At 33.3% G+C, this 18,048-nt stretch overlaps 1 protein-coding gene across 5 annotated transcripts in view; it reads left to right on the plus strand.

The window, feature by feature from the left end:
- The window catches only part of LOC117327527 (carnitine O-palmitoyltransferase 1, liver isoform-like), a 39,978-nt gene that overhangs the window by 5,221 nt on the left and 16,709 nt on the right, over positions 1–18,048 (plus strand). For 2 of the 5 annotated variants that reach the window (XM_033884569.1, XM_033884571.1), the window contains exons 2-14: positions 2,073–2,240; positions 5,104–5,240; positions 8,012–8,186; positions 8,460–8,561; positions 8,878–9,015; positions 9,508–9,585; positions 10,183–10,290; positions 10,485–10,569; positions 10,852–10,966; positions 11,737–11,893; positions 12,474–12,521; positions 13,216–13,236; positions 15,749–15,856. In XM_033884569.1, the coding sequence (XP_033740460.1) occupies positions 2,100–2,240; positions 5,104–5,240; positions 8,012–8,186; positions 8,460–8,561; positions 8,878–9,015; positions 9,508–9,585; positions 10,183–10,290; positions 10,485–10,569; positions 10,852–10,966; positions 11,737–11,893; positions 12,474–12,521; positions 13,216–13,236; positions 15,749–15,856 (1,413 nt within the window). In that variant the 5' untranslated portion in view covers positions 2,073–2,099. Of the gene's footprint in view, positions 1–20; positions 62–2,072; positions 2,241–5,103; positions 5,241–8,011; positions 8,187–8,459; positions 8,562–8,877; positions 9,016–9,507; positions 9,586–10,182; positions 10,291–10,484; positions 10,570–10,851; positions 10,967–11,736; positions 11,894–12,473; positions 12,522–13,215; positions 13,237–15,748; positions 15,857–18,048 lie in introns of those variants that run through there. The other 3 variants (XM_033884572.1, XM_033884573.1, XM_033884570.1) reach the window with 2 other exon arrangements.

An 18,048-nucleotide genomic window follows, 5' to 3' on the forward strand; every position in this document is an offset into this window, starting at 1 on the left:
AGTTCATTAAGGTATAATACCTGTGTATACTCATAACACACTGATGTGTAACCCCACTCAGGTAAGTTAATTATATATAAACTTGACTTAGTTGTTCAGTTAAATTTACCCTCTTGCTTTGTTCTCACCTAGTACACTAAGTGTACTACATCTTATATATAATGTGATTTTACCAACATTCTTCAACATGTATTTTATCATTACTTGTTCTAAATAATGATCTTGTAAATTTATACAATATTCAGCTTCAAACTAGAAGTTTTCATATATATGCTGATTAACTATAAATTCAAGTTTCATTTCAAGTGGATATCCTAGCTAATAGAAATGTGTATAAAAAGCAAAACTGAGAATGATTTCTTAGGTGCATTATAGCTTGAGACTTTACAAGAAATTCTAAAAAAAAAAAGAGGATACATTATATTTACAACATGTACTGCAGTTGTATAATTATGTAAGTTAGGACTCAAATTGTTTGATAAATATGAAAATTGGATTTTAAAATTGGACATGAAAATCAGTGATGTGTAATTATATATATATAACCATGCAAGAATGTGAATACAATTAAACTATTTATAGAGAAAAGTATCTTTATGAAATCTAGATAAAAATAGAATTGATTCATTTCTCAGGATCAGAACAAATTTGTATTTTGTACTGGTTAAAACAATAAAGATTAATTGGCAGATTATCAATACTATAAACATTCATTTAACATGCATTATTACATAACAGTAATGATTAACTCTCCAACCAATCAATGTATGCATCTACAGGGACAGGTATGTTTGTAAATACAGTACATGTATATAAATTATAACATTATATCTATATTCCCAGTATTGTATGTATCTAATTGATAGTGGTGAATTTTTGTCCAGAAAAGAGTTTGGTTAAATGTAGATAGATATTGGTTCCTGTTGATACATGAATTACATTTCTAATCATTTAATAGACTATGCTATTAAAATTGTACATTGCTGTTTGTGTACATGCAACACCTGTTCTGACAGCACATGTTATGCTCCAGTACTCTTGTTTATCTGTCAAATGAATGTAGTGTTACATTAGAGGATGGCTAGGAAACGCTTGCATTGGTTATAATACTTGAGTTATAAAGGGCGTGATAATGATGTTTTGGAGCACTGAATGAGGCATTTGGTCTTCCCAGAAAAACAAATTAAGAGGATGATAACATCCTGCTATTTCTATTGATGTTGCAATATATGAATAATAGATAAAAAATAAAGCAACTTGAAGATTATGGATAGGACCATGGTTACAAGGGAATAAAGAGCCCAATAGTACATATGGGACCTGGTTATTAAGACCCATGTCAATACAGCTGGGACCTACTGGGGGTAATTATATAATCTGTCAGCATGACATCTATGCATTGGGTCTCTTTCTCTTGAATGTGCCTGGTTCATTGATTTTGCAATGTATATATATAAGTGCATATCTAAATTTTCCACCTATTGTTAATAAGCTGTAATTACATCTAAATATTTTTTTTTTTCTGGGAATTTATTGAAATGCATGTACCAAAATAAAACTATTTATTTTTCCTTTTAAGATATATACATTTCTTTATTGGTTGGTTTATGTTTTTTATACTATGCAGACTATGTTTTGTGAATTTATATCAAATATGATGATGATGATGATGATGATGATGATTTGTGTCTTAGTTTTGTGAACAGGTAAATCAAATAATACCTGTATTTATAAGTTACTATATATGTATAAATATTGTTAATGTTTATTGTTGTAAATTACAGACAATGTATGATAATAAGGGCTTTAAAATAACAGATTTAGGATGGCTTTTCACTTCTGATTGGAAGCAATTTACTCAAAATTACTGAGTAATGATCAACTTGGAATTTTAGCAGATATTACCTGGTATATATACAAAGCTGTACACACACCAGGGTATGTTTGTGTATATATAGATGTACTAAAGGTGTGCTGTGGTTTGTTTATATTTATGTTTGTATATATATATATAGCAACCCATCCACTTTAAAGGTGTGTGGTCTGTATTTATATATCATGTGTATTTACAGGTGAGCAGTCTATAGTTATCTTTAAGGATGGCTGAGGCTCACTCTGCTGTAGCCTTCTCCTTCTCCGTAACTCAAGAAGGAATTGATGTGAATCTCAACCATGAGGCTCTCAAGGCAGTGTGGAAGAGTGGTGTCCGGTCCTGGAAAAAGCGTATAGGAAGAGCCAAGGTAATAACTGAACCATAGCTTGAGAAAGAACAGGCTAATCAAGCTGACATGGCCTCGGGCTGTCTGACCTTTGTAGGACCTCATGATCACTGTTTGTTCCACTGATGTATACCTGTGTATCAAGTAATCAAGTGTTCATTTTCATTTCATGACATCCGTTAATTATGAAATTACCAGAGACTTTTAGCTTACATGTAGATATACCAAACAGACTTTTCATTCTGTGAATCTAGTAGTAATTCTAATATACAGCACACACAAACATTATATACTGAACATTAGTATAAAGCTACAACCTATACAATACTCATATAAATGGATTAACATTGACATAAATTATAAGAAGGTAATATTAGTGGACCATTAGAATGATGGATGAGGGTCATTGTATTATTGTCCTGTTTTTTGGACAAAAAGTCCAAATGGCAATGGTTACAACATGTGAAGACTTGACCTATCTTTATGTGCCGTTATGACCTATTGACATACTTTGATGGTATACTTACATGGATTTTTTGTACCAGGTTGATTAGTGGATGTGACCTCAGTAATATTAATATCACAATAAGATATTTCTTACTGATATAGTTACTAATTTATTAAATGCCAGGGGGGGAAATCAATCTAATTAAAATATAGATGGTCATTATAGATGGAAATAAACATACTCTTTTGATGTAGACATGACTTAGTAGGGCTGCTTTATACATGGTACACTCAGTAGAGATTCATTTATTAAAATGGTGTCACAAGTTACCAGACAGGTTATCATTTAAATTCTTCTACATGTGTGGAATATGTTTTTTAGAAAATAGTTAAGAGGTTTATTCAAAGAACATTAAAAACTTTGTAATCACTAGTACTGCAATTATATATACATGTACATGTATAAAAGGCCTATCCTTCAAACTATACATACACATATATAACAGGTTTCACATGTACATTTACGATTATTCAATGATAAAAGTATTTTTAGCTCAACGGTTACGAGTAACGGAGACCTAATGCTGTCACCCCGGCATCTGCATTGGCGTCCCACCCCAAAACTTTAAAGTTTTTGGGATCAGTTTTTGGAAAGCTTCTAAGTCCAAAAGTATACACCTCACACACACCCTTCTAATATGGTTAATGCATTCATTAGAGGTCTAGTAGTAAAGTTATGGCAAAATCAGGCAGAAACAATTTGTGATTTTTTCGCATTTTACCATTTTGTAAACTTAACTTTTTTTCACCAAAATCCACTTTAAAGTTTTGGGGTAATTCCAAAATTATGCTCTCACACCCTTCTAATTTGGTTTATACATCCATTAGAGGTCTAGGAGCGATATTATGTGACGTACAATTTCAAAATGACATGCTTATATTTATACATACATAAAAATTGAATGCATAGTGTGATTGCTGCGGCTGGTGAGCTTTCGCAATCATTGATTGCACTTGTTATTCTATTTGGTTACATATATACATCTATAAAGACAGAGAGATAAAAATCCAATTGAACCAAAATGTTTTCTCTGTACCATATACATCATGTGTATTTTTAAAGCTGAGAAAAAAAATCATTAAAGATATAATAACATCACAGCACATTGAGCACAAGTCTGTGAGATAATTTACACACACCTTGAAAACATCCATAAGAAAAACCTGGTCTTGGAGTTATATGTACAACCAATGAACCATGTCCAGTTACATGTATTCATACTTGTACTCTATAAATAACAGTTTATGTCATAAATCAATTTATAATGCATCGTTCATTGCAGCTATTTCATGATAATAATGTGTCTTGTTTTTTAGAGTTTAGTAGAGTTGGCCAAATCTTGATATTGTGGTTGAGCAGTGTTATTGTAGAAAATGTCAATATGTTGTCTTTATTTGTCCCAAGACAAAAATTTAGTAGCTAAATATAGGGAAATAGTCAAAGGTCGATACTACAGTATATGTTATAAGGATAACAACTAAATTAAGATTATATAAAAAAATTTGTACTATAATTACACCTATCACATTTGATGTATAGAGTAGAAGAAAAATATAAACTTAAGATAACTAATTATATAACACAAATTATGTTAGCAGTACAGGCAGAAAACCAACATACATAACCTTGGTATTGAACATGGATTTAATGTTTTGTTTACAGATGTTTTTTAAACATGTATATGAGGTTTGTTATAATCAATCTTCAGACCCTGTGTTATTCATTTGGTTTTAGAAGTTAGAATGCCAACTTGTTTGAAAAGGAAGGCTGGCATTTTACCAAGTCAAAACACCCCTTTGTTGTCACTTTAAAATCTGCTCTATATCTACCAGTAGTACTACAGCCTGTATTAACAGTTATATGTACTTGTTTGGACTTTGTCCTATGTCATGTCAGCTAGACACATACAGAGATTTGTTTTAGGGAATTATACGGTAAAATATATTACTATATGTGACTGATCTAGAAATGAGATGCAATCTAAAATCACTTAAAATTATGAATAAAAAATTCCAACCCATTTGTTTAGAAAATTGCAGTGAATTTTGGAGTTTGCTTTAAACTTAAAGTGGAACAGGGGAGACATATGATAATGTGTATTTTTTGTTTTAAAAGCATTTTATTCAGTCTTAGTAATCTGGACAGCCAGTATCCAAATTTTAAACCATTTTCCTTTGTCAAAAAAGGAATTAATTTAAAGCAGCAGATTGAGTTGCAAATGATGACATTACATGAGATGGGACAGAAAACATAGATAAAATTAAATAAATACACCTTGGTTTTGTTTGTGGTGTGAAATGAGGTATTCAATGCATGTACAGTAAGACTTGGATGATTTCTGAACTGATTCTTATATAGAATTCCAATTGTTTACAGAACCAGTTTAAGAATGGTGTGTACCCTGCAACCCCCATGAGTTGGCTTTTCATTGCTACAATAGTACTGGGAACACAACTAGCTGGATACGATATATCATTTGGACTTATAGGATGGATGCAGACTCATATACCTTGGTGAGTTTAGACACAGATAGATATCAATTGTTTTTCATACATATATGAAATTATGTTGTTTTAGCACTAAAACAAGATGGAACATAAGAAAAGCAATGAACTGAGTTAGGGAGACAGCATTTCATGCCTTATGTTTCATTGAAGTAAATCAGAGATTTGTTAATAGAAATATTGACCCTAGAAATCGCAATGATAAAATATTGACTTACACATATCAAATTTGTGGTGGTTATATATAGTTATGGATAATCAGGAACAGAGACTTGGCATTGTCTGAAATTGCTATATTTATATCATTGTATTTTGTTTTAATGGAGCCTAGTTACTTGGTATTAACATTGAATTGCTTACACGTTTATTGAAAAAATAAATTAGGATCTCAGACTCCAGTAGATATTATGTAGGTTAAATACATTCAATAAGAAATATATTTTATCTATATGTACATCTTAACAAGGCAATAGTTGTGGATCATAAATATGCATTAATTAGCCATTACTTAAATTTAAATGAAATACTGGCCTTATATTATTATATATATAAATTTTGTATATATTAACTTATTGGATACTGTGCGTTATCTGATGTCAGATTGTTTGACAATGCTTTACATATGTATATGTTGCTGTAATTATAAGCAGCCTTTAGTTAATGGCCAGTAAATGTAATATATAACAGTAAAACCTTTCCAATAATTGAATAAATGACGGCTTATACCTTGTGGTATGACAGTTACATATTCATTACAGTGTTAATCATTTAAAGTACTCATACAGCTGCAGGTTAATATGAAGGTGTGTTATTTAACTTAATAGTTAAAAAATGTATAAACTTAAAAAAAGCTTAAGGTAAAACCTGCAGATTGGACAGCAACAACTTGTAAGGAAATGCATTTCAGTCCTTAGATTAGCCTTAAGCTTAAGCTTGTAGGTTATAAGATGGTGTACTTTATATATATATGTTAATATCTAAGTTATTCTATATCTACCAGGTTTATCATTGACAGACTATCTGGCCCTATACTTTTAGGTGCCAATCCATCAGTCAGTATTATATCATTCTTGACCCCATTGTAGGATGTAACCTGTTAATATGGGATAGACTCAAACTCATTCATGTTTTATATTGGATGGACTCAATTCAACCTAAGTCAGTTTATACAGAATCAACTCTAATTTAGTGTCTGCTTATATGGATAGAGTCAAACTCAGTCACTTTTTTACACAAGATCTACTCAAACTCGGTCTCTGTTTATTCATGATTGACTCAAATTCAAACTCATACTTTGTCTTCCTTGTAGGGTATGGAATTGTCTGACATATTGATTGATTTGATCCGAGCCACTGTTTATAACATTGTTGTCTCCCCTGTAGGGTACGGGATGTGTTGACCTCAGTCACTGTTTATAACATTGTTGTCTCCCCTGTAGGGTACGGGATGTGTTGACCTCAGTCACTGTTTATAACATTGTTGTCTCCCCTGTAGGGTACGGGATGTGTTGACCTCAGTCACTGTTTATAACATCGTTGTCTCCCCTGTAGGGTACGGGATGTGTTGACCTCAGTCACTATTAATAACATTGTTGTCTCCCCTGTAGGGTACGGGATGTGTTGACCTCAGTCACTGTTTATAACATCGTTGTCTCCCCTGTAGGGTACGGGATGTGTTGACCTCAGTCACTGTTTATAACATTGTTGTCTCCCCTGTAGGGTACGGGATGTGTTGACCTCAGTCACTGTTTATAACATTGTTGTCTCCCTGTAGGGTATGGGATGTGTTGACCTCAGTCACTGCTTATAACATTGTTGTCTCCCCTGTAGGGTATGGGATGTGTTGACCTCAGTCACTGTTTATAACATTGTTGTCTCCCCTGTAGGGTACGGGATGTGTTGACCTCAGTCACTGTTTATAACATTGTTGTCTCCCCTGTAGGGTATGGGATGTGTCGACCTCAGTCACTGTTTATAACGTTGTTGTCTCCCCTGTAGGGTACGGGATGTGTCAACTTCAGTCACTGTTTATAACATTGTTGTCTCCCCTGTAGGGTATGGGATGTGTTGACCTCAGTCACTGTTTATAACATTGTTGTCTCCCCTGTAGGGTACGGGATGTGTTGACCTCAGTCACTGTTTATAACATTGTTGTCTCCCTGTAGGGTACGGGATGTGTCAACTTCAGTCACTGTTTATAGCATTGTTGTCTCCCCTGTAGGGTATGGGATGTGTTGACCTCAGTCACTGTTTATAACATTGTTGTCTCCCCTGTAGGGTATGGGATGTGTCGACCTCAGTCACTGTTTATAACATTGTTGTCTCCCCTGTAGGGTACGGGATGTGTTGACCTTAGTTACTGTTTATAACATTGTTGTCTCCCCTGTAGGGTACGGGGTGTGTTGACCTCAGTCACTGTTTATAACATTGTTGTCTCCCTGTAGGGTACGGGATGTGTTGACCTCAGTCACTGTTTATAACATTGTTGTCTCCCCTGTAGGGTACGGGATGTGTTGACCTCAGTCACTGTTTATAACGTTGTTGTCTCCCCTGTAGGGTACGGGATGTGTCAACTTCAGTCACTGTTTATAACATTGTTGTCTCCCCTGTAGGGTACGGGATGTGTTGACCTCAGTCACTATTAATAACATTGTTGTCTCCCCTGTAGGGTACGGGATGTGTCGACCTCAGTCACTGTTTATAACATTGTTGTCTCCCCTGTAGGGTACGGGAATGTGTTGACCTCAGTCACTGTTTATAACATTGTTGTCTCCCCTGTAGGGTACGGGATGGGTCGGCTGTCATGAGCCTGTACTGCAGCTGTATCCTGTTCTCAACACTGTTATGGGTGGCCAAGGCCAATGTGATGAAATACACACTAAAGATGCTGCTTCACTACCACGGCTGGATGTACGAGCCCCGTGGACCATTGTCCCTCCGTACCAAGCTATGGATGGTAATATAATGTCAAATTCTGTAATACCTAGCACCACTATTTAATTCTATAACTCTAACTTCTATGACTTCTATATAATGTTGACTGTGTCCAAGTCAACTACTGATATTTCATTACTGATGCTCTTACATGAATTAAGTACATTATATTATAAAGTGTTATGTTGCACAATTTTATATCGCAATCCAAATGTGATCATAATGCTCCTGCAATGTCACATTTTATAATGTAACATGAAAAAATGAGTATTGTGTGAATACTTTTATGTTTCAGGGAATGGTTATGTTGTTTGGTGGGAAGAAACCACTGTTGATGAGTTATCAAAGTGCTCTGCCCAAAATCAGTGTTCCCCGAGTCAGTGACACTATCGATAGGGTAAGATTGAATTTCCTGGTAGAAAGCATTAAATATGAATTAAATCATGTGAATGATTATTTTGATTCTGTATATATGATTATTAAATTTTGTGTTGTCATTTTAATTGATTTCTTTCATAGGTTTCCTGTTATTATATATATCATTCTTTGCTGTTTTTAAAGATGCATCTAATTATAAAGAGGCAATGAAAATGCTGAATAATTTGCTTAGAATCAGCTTAGGATTGTTTTGGTTTTGATTGGCAGAGAAGCTGTGAAACAAAAATATTCTGTCGGATGAATTGTAATCCATTTACTTCATTATCTGTTGTTAGTATTTGAAGTCAGTCCGTCCCTTGATGGATGACGAAAAATACAGTCGAATGGAAGGACTAGCCAAGGATTTCCTCAAAGGACTAGGTCCTAAACTCAACCGCTATTTGCATCTGAAGTCTTGGTGGTCAACCAACTATGTAAGTAAATGAATAACATATCGATATTATGAAACTTATACAAGCTCCTCACTTTGTATCTTGTTTAGTTTTTAATATATACAAATGTTGCAGCATACTTTTAACAGGTATCTGTATAAGTTTGTCATATTTGATAATTATGTGAGTGTCAGCATATTATGTGAGTGTCAGCATATACATGGTGTATTACACATAGCTATTTCCCAGTGAATTGATGGTGTTTTATGGTTTGTTTCAAGTTTGCTTCCTTGAATGATTGAGACGTCATCGATGCTTAGTATTAGATCACAGTTTTAAGTGTATTCATGATAGAATTCACATCAACATTTAACATCATATTATACCTAATTTACATATACCTGTAAGAAAATGAATTTCTATTGTACAAAAAATAATAGTAAATTAATGAAATAAAGTAAAATCCTCCTTACCTATCTGCCAAAATATTGTTGTATCTATATAGTATGTCTTGTTGCTGTACATGTGTTACAGATCTCTGATTGGTGGGAGGAATATGTCTACTTGAGTGGACGATCACCTATCATGGTCAACAGTAACTTCTATGGAATTGTAAGTATTGCAGGTTTTCCACTTAAAACTGTATAATTGTTTATGATTTTCCTCCCCTTTCTCAACGTGAGGGTTGTCGTAACAGTTTTTGGATGTTGTATTTAAATAAAATTTCTTATAGCGATATACTTTCCACTGTATGCAGATCTGCATAAGAAATATATGTGTTCCTAATTTCAAGGTCACTTCATTGTATTTCTAAGAATGGACTGGAGATATACCATGTATGATGTCAGGGGGAAATGTTTAATGTATTCTATTGGATGGGATTGCAACTTACTATTAACTATATACAGTATACTATAAGGTCTCCTGGCATTTTGAGATAAATTACTTTGTCCTGTTCTGTTTTTAAGGAAGTAATACATGTTTAAATCAAATCTTTTTGAAATTCAGTTTGGAAAATATATCAATTTAGCTAATGATTCATCTACATGTTCATCTTGATATAAAGTCAGAACCAAAATAGTTAAGATATTAGACTGACTGAATATATAAATCTGTGTTTCCATTGAAATGTAAATAGTATACATTAATCAACATGGCATTGTTGACATAGCTCACATCAAAGTAAAATATATCTTTTAAATATTTCAGGATGCAGTACTTGTCCACCCTACTAAGATCCAGGCAGCCAGAGCAGCTAATGTTATCCATGCCATGCTGTTGTACAGACGAGAAGTGGACACTGAACAACTCAATCCGGTAGGTTACAAGTACCTGGTATACAAAATAGCATTGTCAAGCTAAGTGTAGCTCTTAATTAATACACTTAGTTTTTTTCTGGGATTTTTATAACAATTTTAAAGGTTTTAAGGTAAAGCAAAGAATTTTCAAATAATCTCCAGATTATATATTTGCCTTATGTGCTGTTTGTATTCGAACTATTTTTATTTCAGATCCTACTAAACAGAACGATTCCCCTATGTTCAAATCAGTATGAGCGACAGTTTCAGACAACAAGGATACCAGGCATTGAAAAAGGTAAAATAAGCACAGGCTCTATGTCATGGTACCAGAAAAAAATGAATGATTGTCATGCTTCTGCCATCAAATGACCATATCATATAAAAATGTGGTGGGCTTTTTTAAAAGATCTTTTCATGGAAACTCTTTATAAAAATAATTACATGTACCAGGTATTCACATGTAAAAATAACCTGAATGTACTTTATTGCAAGATTAACAGCTAGGAGTGTGATTTTGGATTCATGTTTTTCTTCAAATTTGTGGGAAATATTGATGACAGATTTTTCTTATTGACAGACAAGCTTGTGTACATGAAGGACAGTCAACACATAGCTGTATACTGTAGAGGGCGGTACTTTAAGATGTATATCTACCAGCGAGGCAGGCTGCTCAAACCATGTGAACTAGAGGTGTAAGTGTCAATAACTATCAACTGTTCTCAAGTCAAAGTCAGACAATCACTTTAGTCTATATTCATGTTCTTTATTACCTTGAGTCACATGACTCATCTGTTTAAAACAAAACATACATGTACATAATATAAACAACACAAATACACAACAATACACAGAAGGCATACATACTCTCTACGTTCACTCCCAGTGTTATAGACCAGGTTGTTTAGAAGTTGTTTTAATACCAAGCTGGCATGTTGTATATTAGGTCTTATTCATATATTTGAGGGTCCCCTACATTTGGTTTTGATTCAATATAATTTGGTTTTTCAACATTCTGAGATTATGAAAATAGCACATAATTATGAACTAGGATGTGTAAACCCATTTCCACAATTCTTCATTCTTCTTCGTGTATAACACCTAGATTTTGTTTTATAGGGTTGACAAACATAGAATTTAGTTCATAACTTGTACAGAGGTAAAAGCAAACCATGGACAGAAGAGGATATTTTTTTTTAATTGACATTGTACAAGAAAATAAGGAAAATTTGAATTACATGAAAAACAAAACTTCTTTTTATTCAAATCAGCTGATCTGAAAAAAAGAAATTCCAAAATACAAGTAAGATTAATTAGTAACAATCAAAACACCTGGCAGGTTTAGTGGAATGGACTATGTTCCTTGTGAATCTGGGTTAAGGAGATACCAGGCTACAGCTCTATGCTAATCTATTGAAACACTAGATCTTTGTAATATATGTATATATATTGTAATGTGTTCCAGTTCCATCCAAAATATCATAGATGACCAGTCAGAGCCAGCGCCAGGGGAGGAACATCTTGCTGCCCTGACTGCAGGAGACCGTGTGCCATGGGCTAAAGCTCGCACAGAATACTTCTCCAAAGGCAAAAACAAGGCCTCTCTTGATGCTATAGAAAAGGTACCGCAGACAAGACTGAGCTGACACATAAATGTAGCTACTGTCAGGATATAACATGATGTACCTAGGTTATTAGATTAACATTTTCAAAAATATCTGTTATTTGCTTAGATTTATATAATAAGTTTTTACTAGGACATTGATTATTAAGTCTTCAGAATATCAGTTGATACTCAATAATCTCTTGAAATAAGCATCATAATGTAGAAAATCTAATGTAACATTCAGTCTGGAATGATGAAATCAAATTTCCGAAATCTGTTATTTGTCAGCTATTAGAATAACAAGAGTGTCTCAAACACACTGACCATGATAGTGTTAATATGACATTACACTTGAATTCTAACATAGTTTCAAGCAGAACTAATCATAGATTATTGTAAAGAAATTAAATTGGCACACTGATCAGTTAGTATCTTTTAGAATTTAGAAAGTATCTTTTAGCATTTAAAAAGTATCTTTTAGAATTTAGAAAATAATTTTTGATCATCTTAAAAATCTGTCTTGCATACACAAAATTGACTGTTTCAATAGTTGAAGCAAATTATTTCTCATTAACATTTTGATGTTTGATTTTCAGGCTGCATTCTTCTTGTCCCTGGATGATGAGCCACAGGATTTTGATGCTGTAAGTGATCATTGATAGCTGTTAGATGTCAAAATAAAATAACCTTTGAATTAAATCTATTATTTTGATATTAAAGTCAATGTCTTTACCATGACTAACATCATATTCTTTAGGCAACATTAGTGTTTGGTTATTATCTGTTACCTTAGGTTTTCACACTATTGGGTGATATAAATCATGTTATCGAAGTTTCAAACTATATGGGATGGGGAAATGCATTTCCTTTCAATGAAGTAGACTTTTAAATGTTATCTCGTGTTCTGTCTACTTTAATTTGTTATCAAGTTTTTGTTGCTAACATTCACCTATAGCAGACTTATTTCCACCAGAATATCACCAACGGTAAGATCATACCTGGTTCATACTTGCTTAGGTATACATCATCTTCAGTGTACCTTCGAAATGGAGAAGAAGATAACTTTGGTCTTTGTAGACTCTGCACAACTGACTTAAATTTTGTTTCAAATAACACCACGTTTCTGATGCTGTTCCTGACTAGATTGAAATATATAATAAGTAAACAGTATCTGATTGCTAATTACTTTTTATATTTTGGTAGGTAAATTTAGGTAAACTAAATATTCTCTAATGTGATTCAGGTAAATTCACTAAGTAAACAGTATTTGATTACTTACTTGATTTCTTAGTAGGTAAAGTTTACTGAACAGTATTTGATTACTTGATTTGTTGGTAGGTGGGATTACTAGATACACAGGTAAATACTGTAAACAGTACCACCAGAATAGATTGTGCATGACTTAGTAAAGTTCTTCTGTAAATATTGTATATGGTGATAATGTATAGTTGCATGCCTTTTCCCGAATTCTTTGGGTATCTAACAGTTGCATTCAAACATATTACATGTACATCTTAATTATTAAGTTTTAAATCATTCTTCTCACGTATGTAACATATTATTCTGTCTAGTACCCATTCATGAAGGTTTATTTATGTATTGTGTCAAGACATTTAAGGGTTTACTTCTCATGAATATATTTTTGATGTTATGGAGCTATTTTAAGACAATAAATCTAGTGTACTCTAAATAAACCGCAAAGAAGTTAATGATTAGGTACACTCTGTTGTTTTTTTTTGTGTAATATGTGTACCTTCATATTTATAAATCAAACAAATGATAGTCAAAAATGTTATTTCCCTCTTTAAGCTATAGAAAAGTTTACCCCCTCCCCAGGGGTATTAAAATGTATTTAAGTTAATCCTTATGATTTAATTAACTAGACACAATCCCGGAGGAAAGCCACTTTTACTGGTGAACTTTTTTCTGTTGAAAATTATTACGTGTTGTATCAACCAATCAAAAGCAACATAACAATTGGTGACATCATTTTTCATGTTATGGCTGATAACCTTAATTTTTAAGCTAATGAAAATGCTTGTTAAAACCAAATTTAAATAACTGATATTTTAAATTGGAAAAGTATTTGGTGTTGGGAAAACAAAACTGATCTGCATTCCTTTTAAGTGTACCATATAAAGGGCTGTGATAGATAATTTGAATTGTTGGAAATTGTATCGAAATAGTTGAGATTTCAAGATTGTTGTCTTTCAGAGACACAGGGATATTTTTTATATATCAATTTGTAGGGGAAAAAAGATATTTGTTATAAACTGTAACAAAAAATGTGACTGTGTCTTGTTGGGTTTGGGGAAAACTTTTCTTCTTAACATGTAGAGTCAAGTTTAACTTAGTAATCTAAACTATGTAGTATAATGAATGGGTAGTGGTATACATACTACTAATACAGTCAGGTAAATCAAATGTAGACCTGGCTATAGCTGGATACATTGTTAGATCTACCTATATTTACCAGTACATGTACTAACACTTTGCTTCGGTAAATGGTTGCTGCCTCAGAGTATAAATGTAGAGCTTTCCTAACTTACAGGGTCTGTAGCATTTGCTTACTGCAATACATTATGTATAATGAGAAAAGTGTGATATTACTATAGTTAGTAAAATTACTGGTACATGGATGAAATAAGATTTAAAAAAAAAAAAAAAAAAAGCATTTGTGAAATCAATGATACTAGGTAAACTTGCTTATAAGTAGATTTTTTTGTTGACTGTATAACCATATACAATCATGGGAAAGTTAAGATCCCATTGTCATACACTTTACTGCACCACCAAAGTTTGCTTTATTTTTGTTCATTTTTATATACATCTACTGTTTGTGTATGTTGTGTTGTGCCTGTAGCTCTGTCAGCAGAAAGAATGCTAGGTTTATATTCAACGGCTCATGAAATCAGTGAAAACTGTTTATTTTTAAGAATGAAACTTTAAGTTAGATTCTTATATAATTATATTTCTCCAACTCTATAGACCATGCTTTTGATGACCATTCTTTCATTTACCTAATGGTATTAATAACTCAGTCATTGTGTAACAGACACATGTACAGAATCCACTTGTATCAGCCACAGACACCTGTGTACCAAGAAGTTATAGTATTACAATAATGTTCTGTTTTTCAGTCTGCCAATTAATGGTAGACTATACGTTTTAAGTCAAATCTGCAGTTTTCTTCATTAAATCAGAAACATTGTGGTATTATTGCAATTTTTCTTCTTTTTACAAATTTCAAAAAAAAAATAATTAAGAAAAGTATCTGTATGTAGTTAATATACTTTAGTATTATATACATATAATATGTGAAATAAATAAGTGGTTGTTATTGTATGTTCTCTTGGAATAAAGTTGATTATTGTGTATATAACATATTAAGTGTCAGCACCTCTAAAATTATTTTATGCACTTATGGTCATCTCTAGATTTTTTAATGATGGATTGGAGCTTTTGGATAACTGATAAAGTCAGATTACATATTTCTGCGCTTCACTTTACATGGTTTTAAAATTACAAGTTCATATTTTAATATCTTTAACTTATATAATTATATAAAGTGTAAGTCCATAATTTTTTTTATGAACTTAACATGTCATTAAAAAAAAGCTACTGAATTATGTATACAGTTCCATTAGTCTGGTACTGAAGACCAACAGATTTTATATCAGGGCTTGTGAAAAGTTCCAGGTACTACAATATAGCTTTGACAATCTGCCTGGTGTTTAGTACTGTATACATTTACTAACTTGTGTATGTATTTTATTGAAAGGATGAAATTATATACCATGTAGTAATGAAATAATACATATGTATACTTTAAAGTGATGTGAATTAAAATATCAGGGTGATTTATTTTTAGAATGACTCTACTAAGATGGACCGATTTGGACGCTCCATGCTGCATGGGAAGGGCTATGACAGATGGTTTGACAAATCATTCACTCTGGTTGTACTGTCCAATGGAAGGGTAAGGTTGTCACTTAAGTTGTATTGGTTCATTTAGGTAGTATCATCATAATTTCTGTAGAATCCCAAATCAGTTTGTCCTGTTTTATGTAAGAAATATAAACTTTCTTTAACAAAAATTAAACAAGTTAGAGTTACATGTATATATAATGTGGTATGGATTTGTGACCTGGACATAGCTTTATAACAGCTATGTACATGTATATTGTTATAATACTACCTTCAGTTAATTTCATATCATTATACAGCAAATACTTTTAGAGAATAGATCACTAAACAAACTCACAGATCTAGAGTCCTCAGTATTAATAAAACATTACACAATGTAGCTATGTCAGTTGAACACTTGTCTTCATATGATGTCAATAAATTTAAATCTATATATATATATATATGATATATGATTATTTTGCACTACATATATAACATAGATAACACACACTTGTCATACTACATATCTATACTCATCATATTGCTACCTGCTTATATTAAACAGCAGGTTTTCGGCTTCGTAGATTTATTAAAGGCCTTTCCACACAGTTCTTGGCAGGCCTTGCATGCTTGCATTGGGCAATTTTTACTAACAGGAGCTCCTCGCAGATGTCCCATACCTGGCATTATCTTGAAGGATTTCATTCATACTTGTCTGCCGGTGCACACAGAAGACCGAGATGTCTAAGCCAAATTTTAAATACGCTCAAAACTTACTCTGGGTATGTAATTCCTGGAGTTTACCTGCAGAGGTCCACACAGAACACCAATAGTAGGCTCATAGCAGCTGCAACTCAGAGTCAGTTTACCCGCTTGAAGAAAGTAGATTGAGTCCAGGACATGTGGCCATGTTTGGCCAGCGCATGTCAGCTGCAGGCATGACACATGTGTTTTGCTAGTAAGGAACGTTGTTGGTACTGCCAACCTGCATGTGGCCTGCTATTACTGGGGGCATGGACCAAACTATACGAAGAAAGTGAGGGCACGTTGAAGAACAGGTCACTACCTTCCTGGTGTTAATATAATCTGAGGGATGGCTGCGTACAATTTGCTGGCATTCAGTGAGAACCCCATATATAGTCTTCTCAAAAGAATTACTTCTGAATCAGATGTCAGTTTGGCTTTGAAAATAGAGGACCTCTATACATGACGGCTAACAAGACATGCTGCATTGCAACAGAAGAAGAAGGGGATAGAGTAGGAGTACCACTAGATGATAGACCCGGGCGTGGTTGTGTCCAGAGAGACACAGATGATTTGTGTTGGACAACCAGCTCATGGTGACAGGGGAATAAGGACCTTTCCACTTGACCTGCATTTTTATATACCCTCGCACCTTTGAGGTAACTCTCACTCAGATATCACGCAACTGGCATGCAAATTGTCTGCATTGCTTGTACATGGCCGGTAGCATACACAAACCTGTCTAGAAGCTCTCATGCACTTGGCATGCAGGACACATGAAGCACACACAAATATCACACAGGTACCAGATGTCCAACATGCCAGGTCCATGTGAAAGTTCCCCAAATCTCGGCCCACCAGCAGAAAGTATACTGTGTGTTGCAAAATCTCTAAATACAACAAGCCTGTGTAGCCTTTATGATGTGACAGGGCCTTCAGCAATTACCTACTCTAATCTATATATTAACAGCATCTATAATAACAGCTGTATACTGAGGTATCACACTGGAGCAATGGTAAACACATCTAATACAGGTAAATACATTACTTTAGACACACAATATATATACAGATACATTCAATACAGGAAAACATATCAGTTTATACACACAACATTATGTATATACAAACACATTTAACATATCAGCCTGTATGATACAATAAACTAATTTGTGAGAGTAAAATGTCGTAATGTGAAATATCTCCTTTGTGTATTGTCATCATAAGTTGTCATTGTTTATATCCATGGTCACTTCTAACAATCACTTGCCTGCCACTATCTGCTGGAATTCTAGTTACCATTTCTAGACAAACATAACAGTGGTTTGAAGATAAAATAGGTGATGACATGTCAAATTTTGTAGGTAAAATGTATGATTACAATTCAGTGTTTGATTTCAAAGATGATCCCTGCTTCAATAATATTGGTAAAATAAAACCACCATGCTTGTATTACAGTACTTTTGAACCTCCTTATCTCAAAGTCACAAAAAATGTTGAGATGTTGAGAGTATTCGA

The sequence above is a fragment of the Pecten maximus genome, chromosome 5, assembly GCF_902652985.1.
Source record: "Pecten maximus chromosome 5, xPecMax1.1, whole genome shotgun sequence".
Classification (NCBI taxonomy): Eukaryota; Metazoa; Mollusca; class Bivalvia; order Pectinida; family Pectinidae; genus Pecten; species Pecten maximus.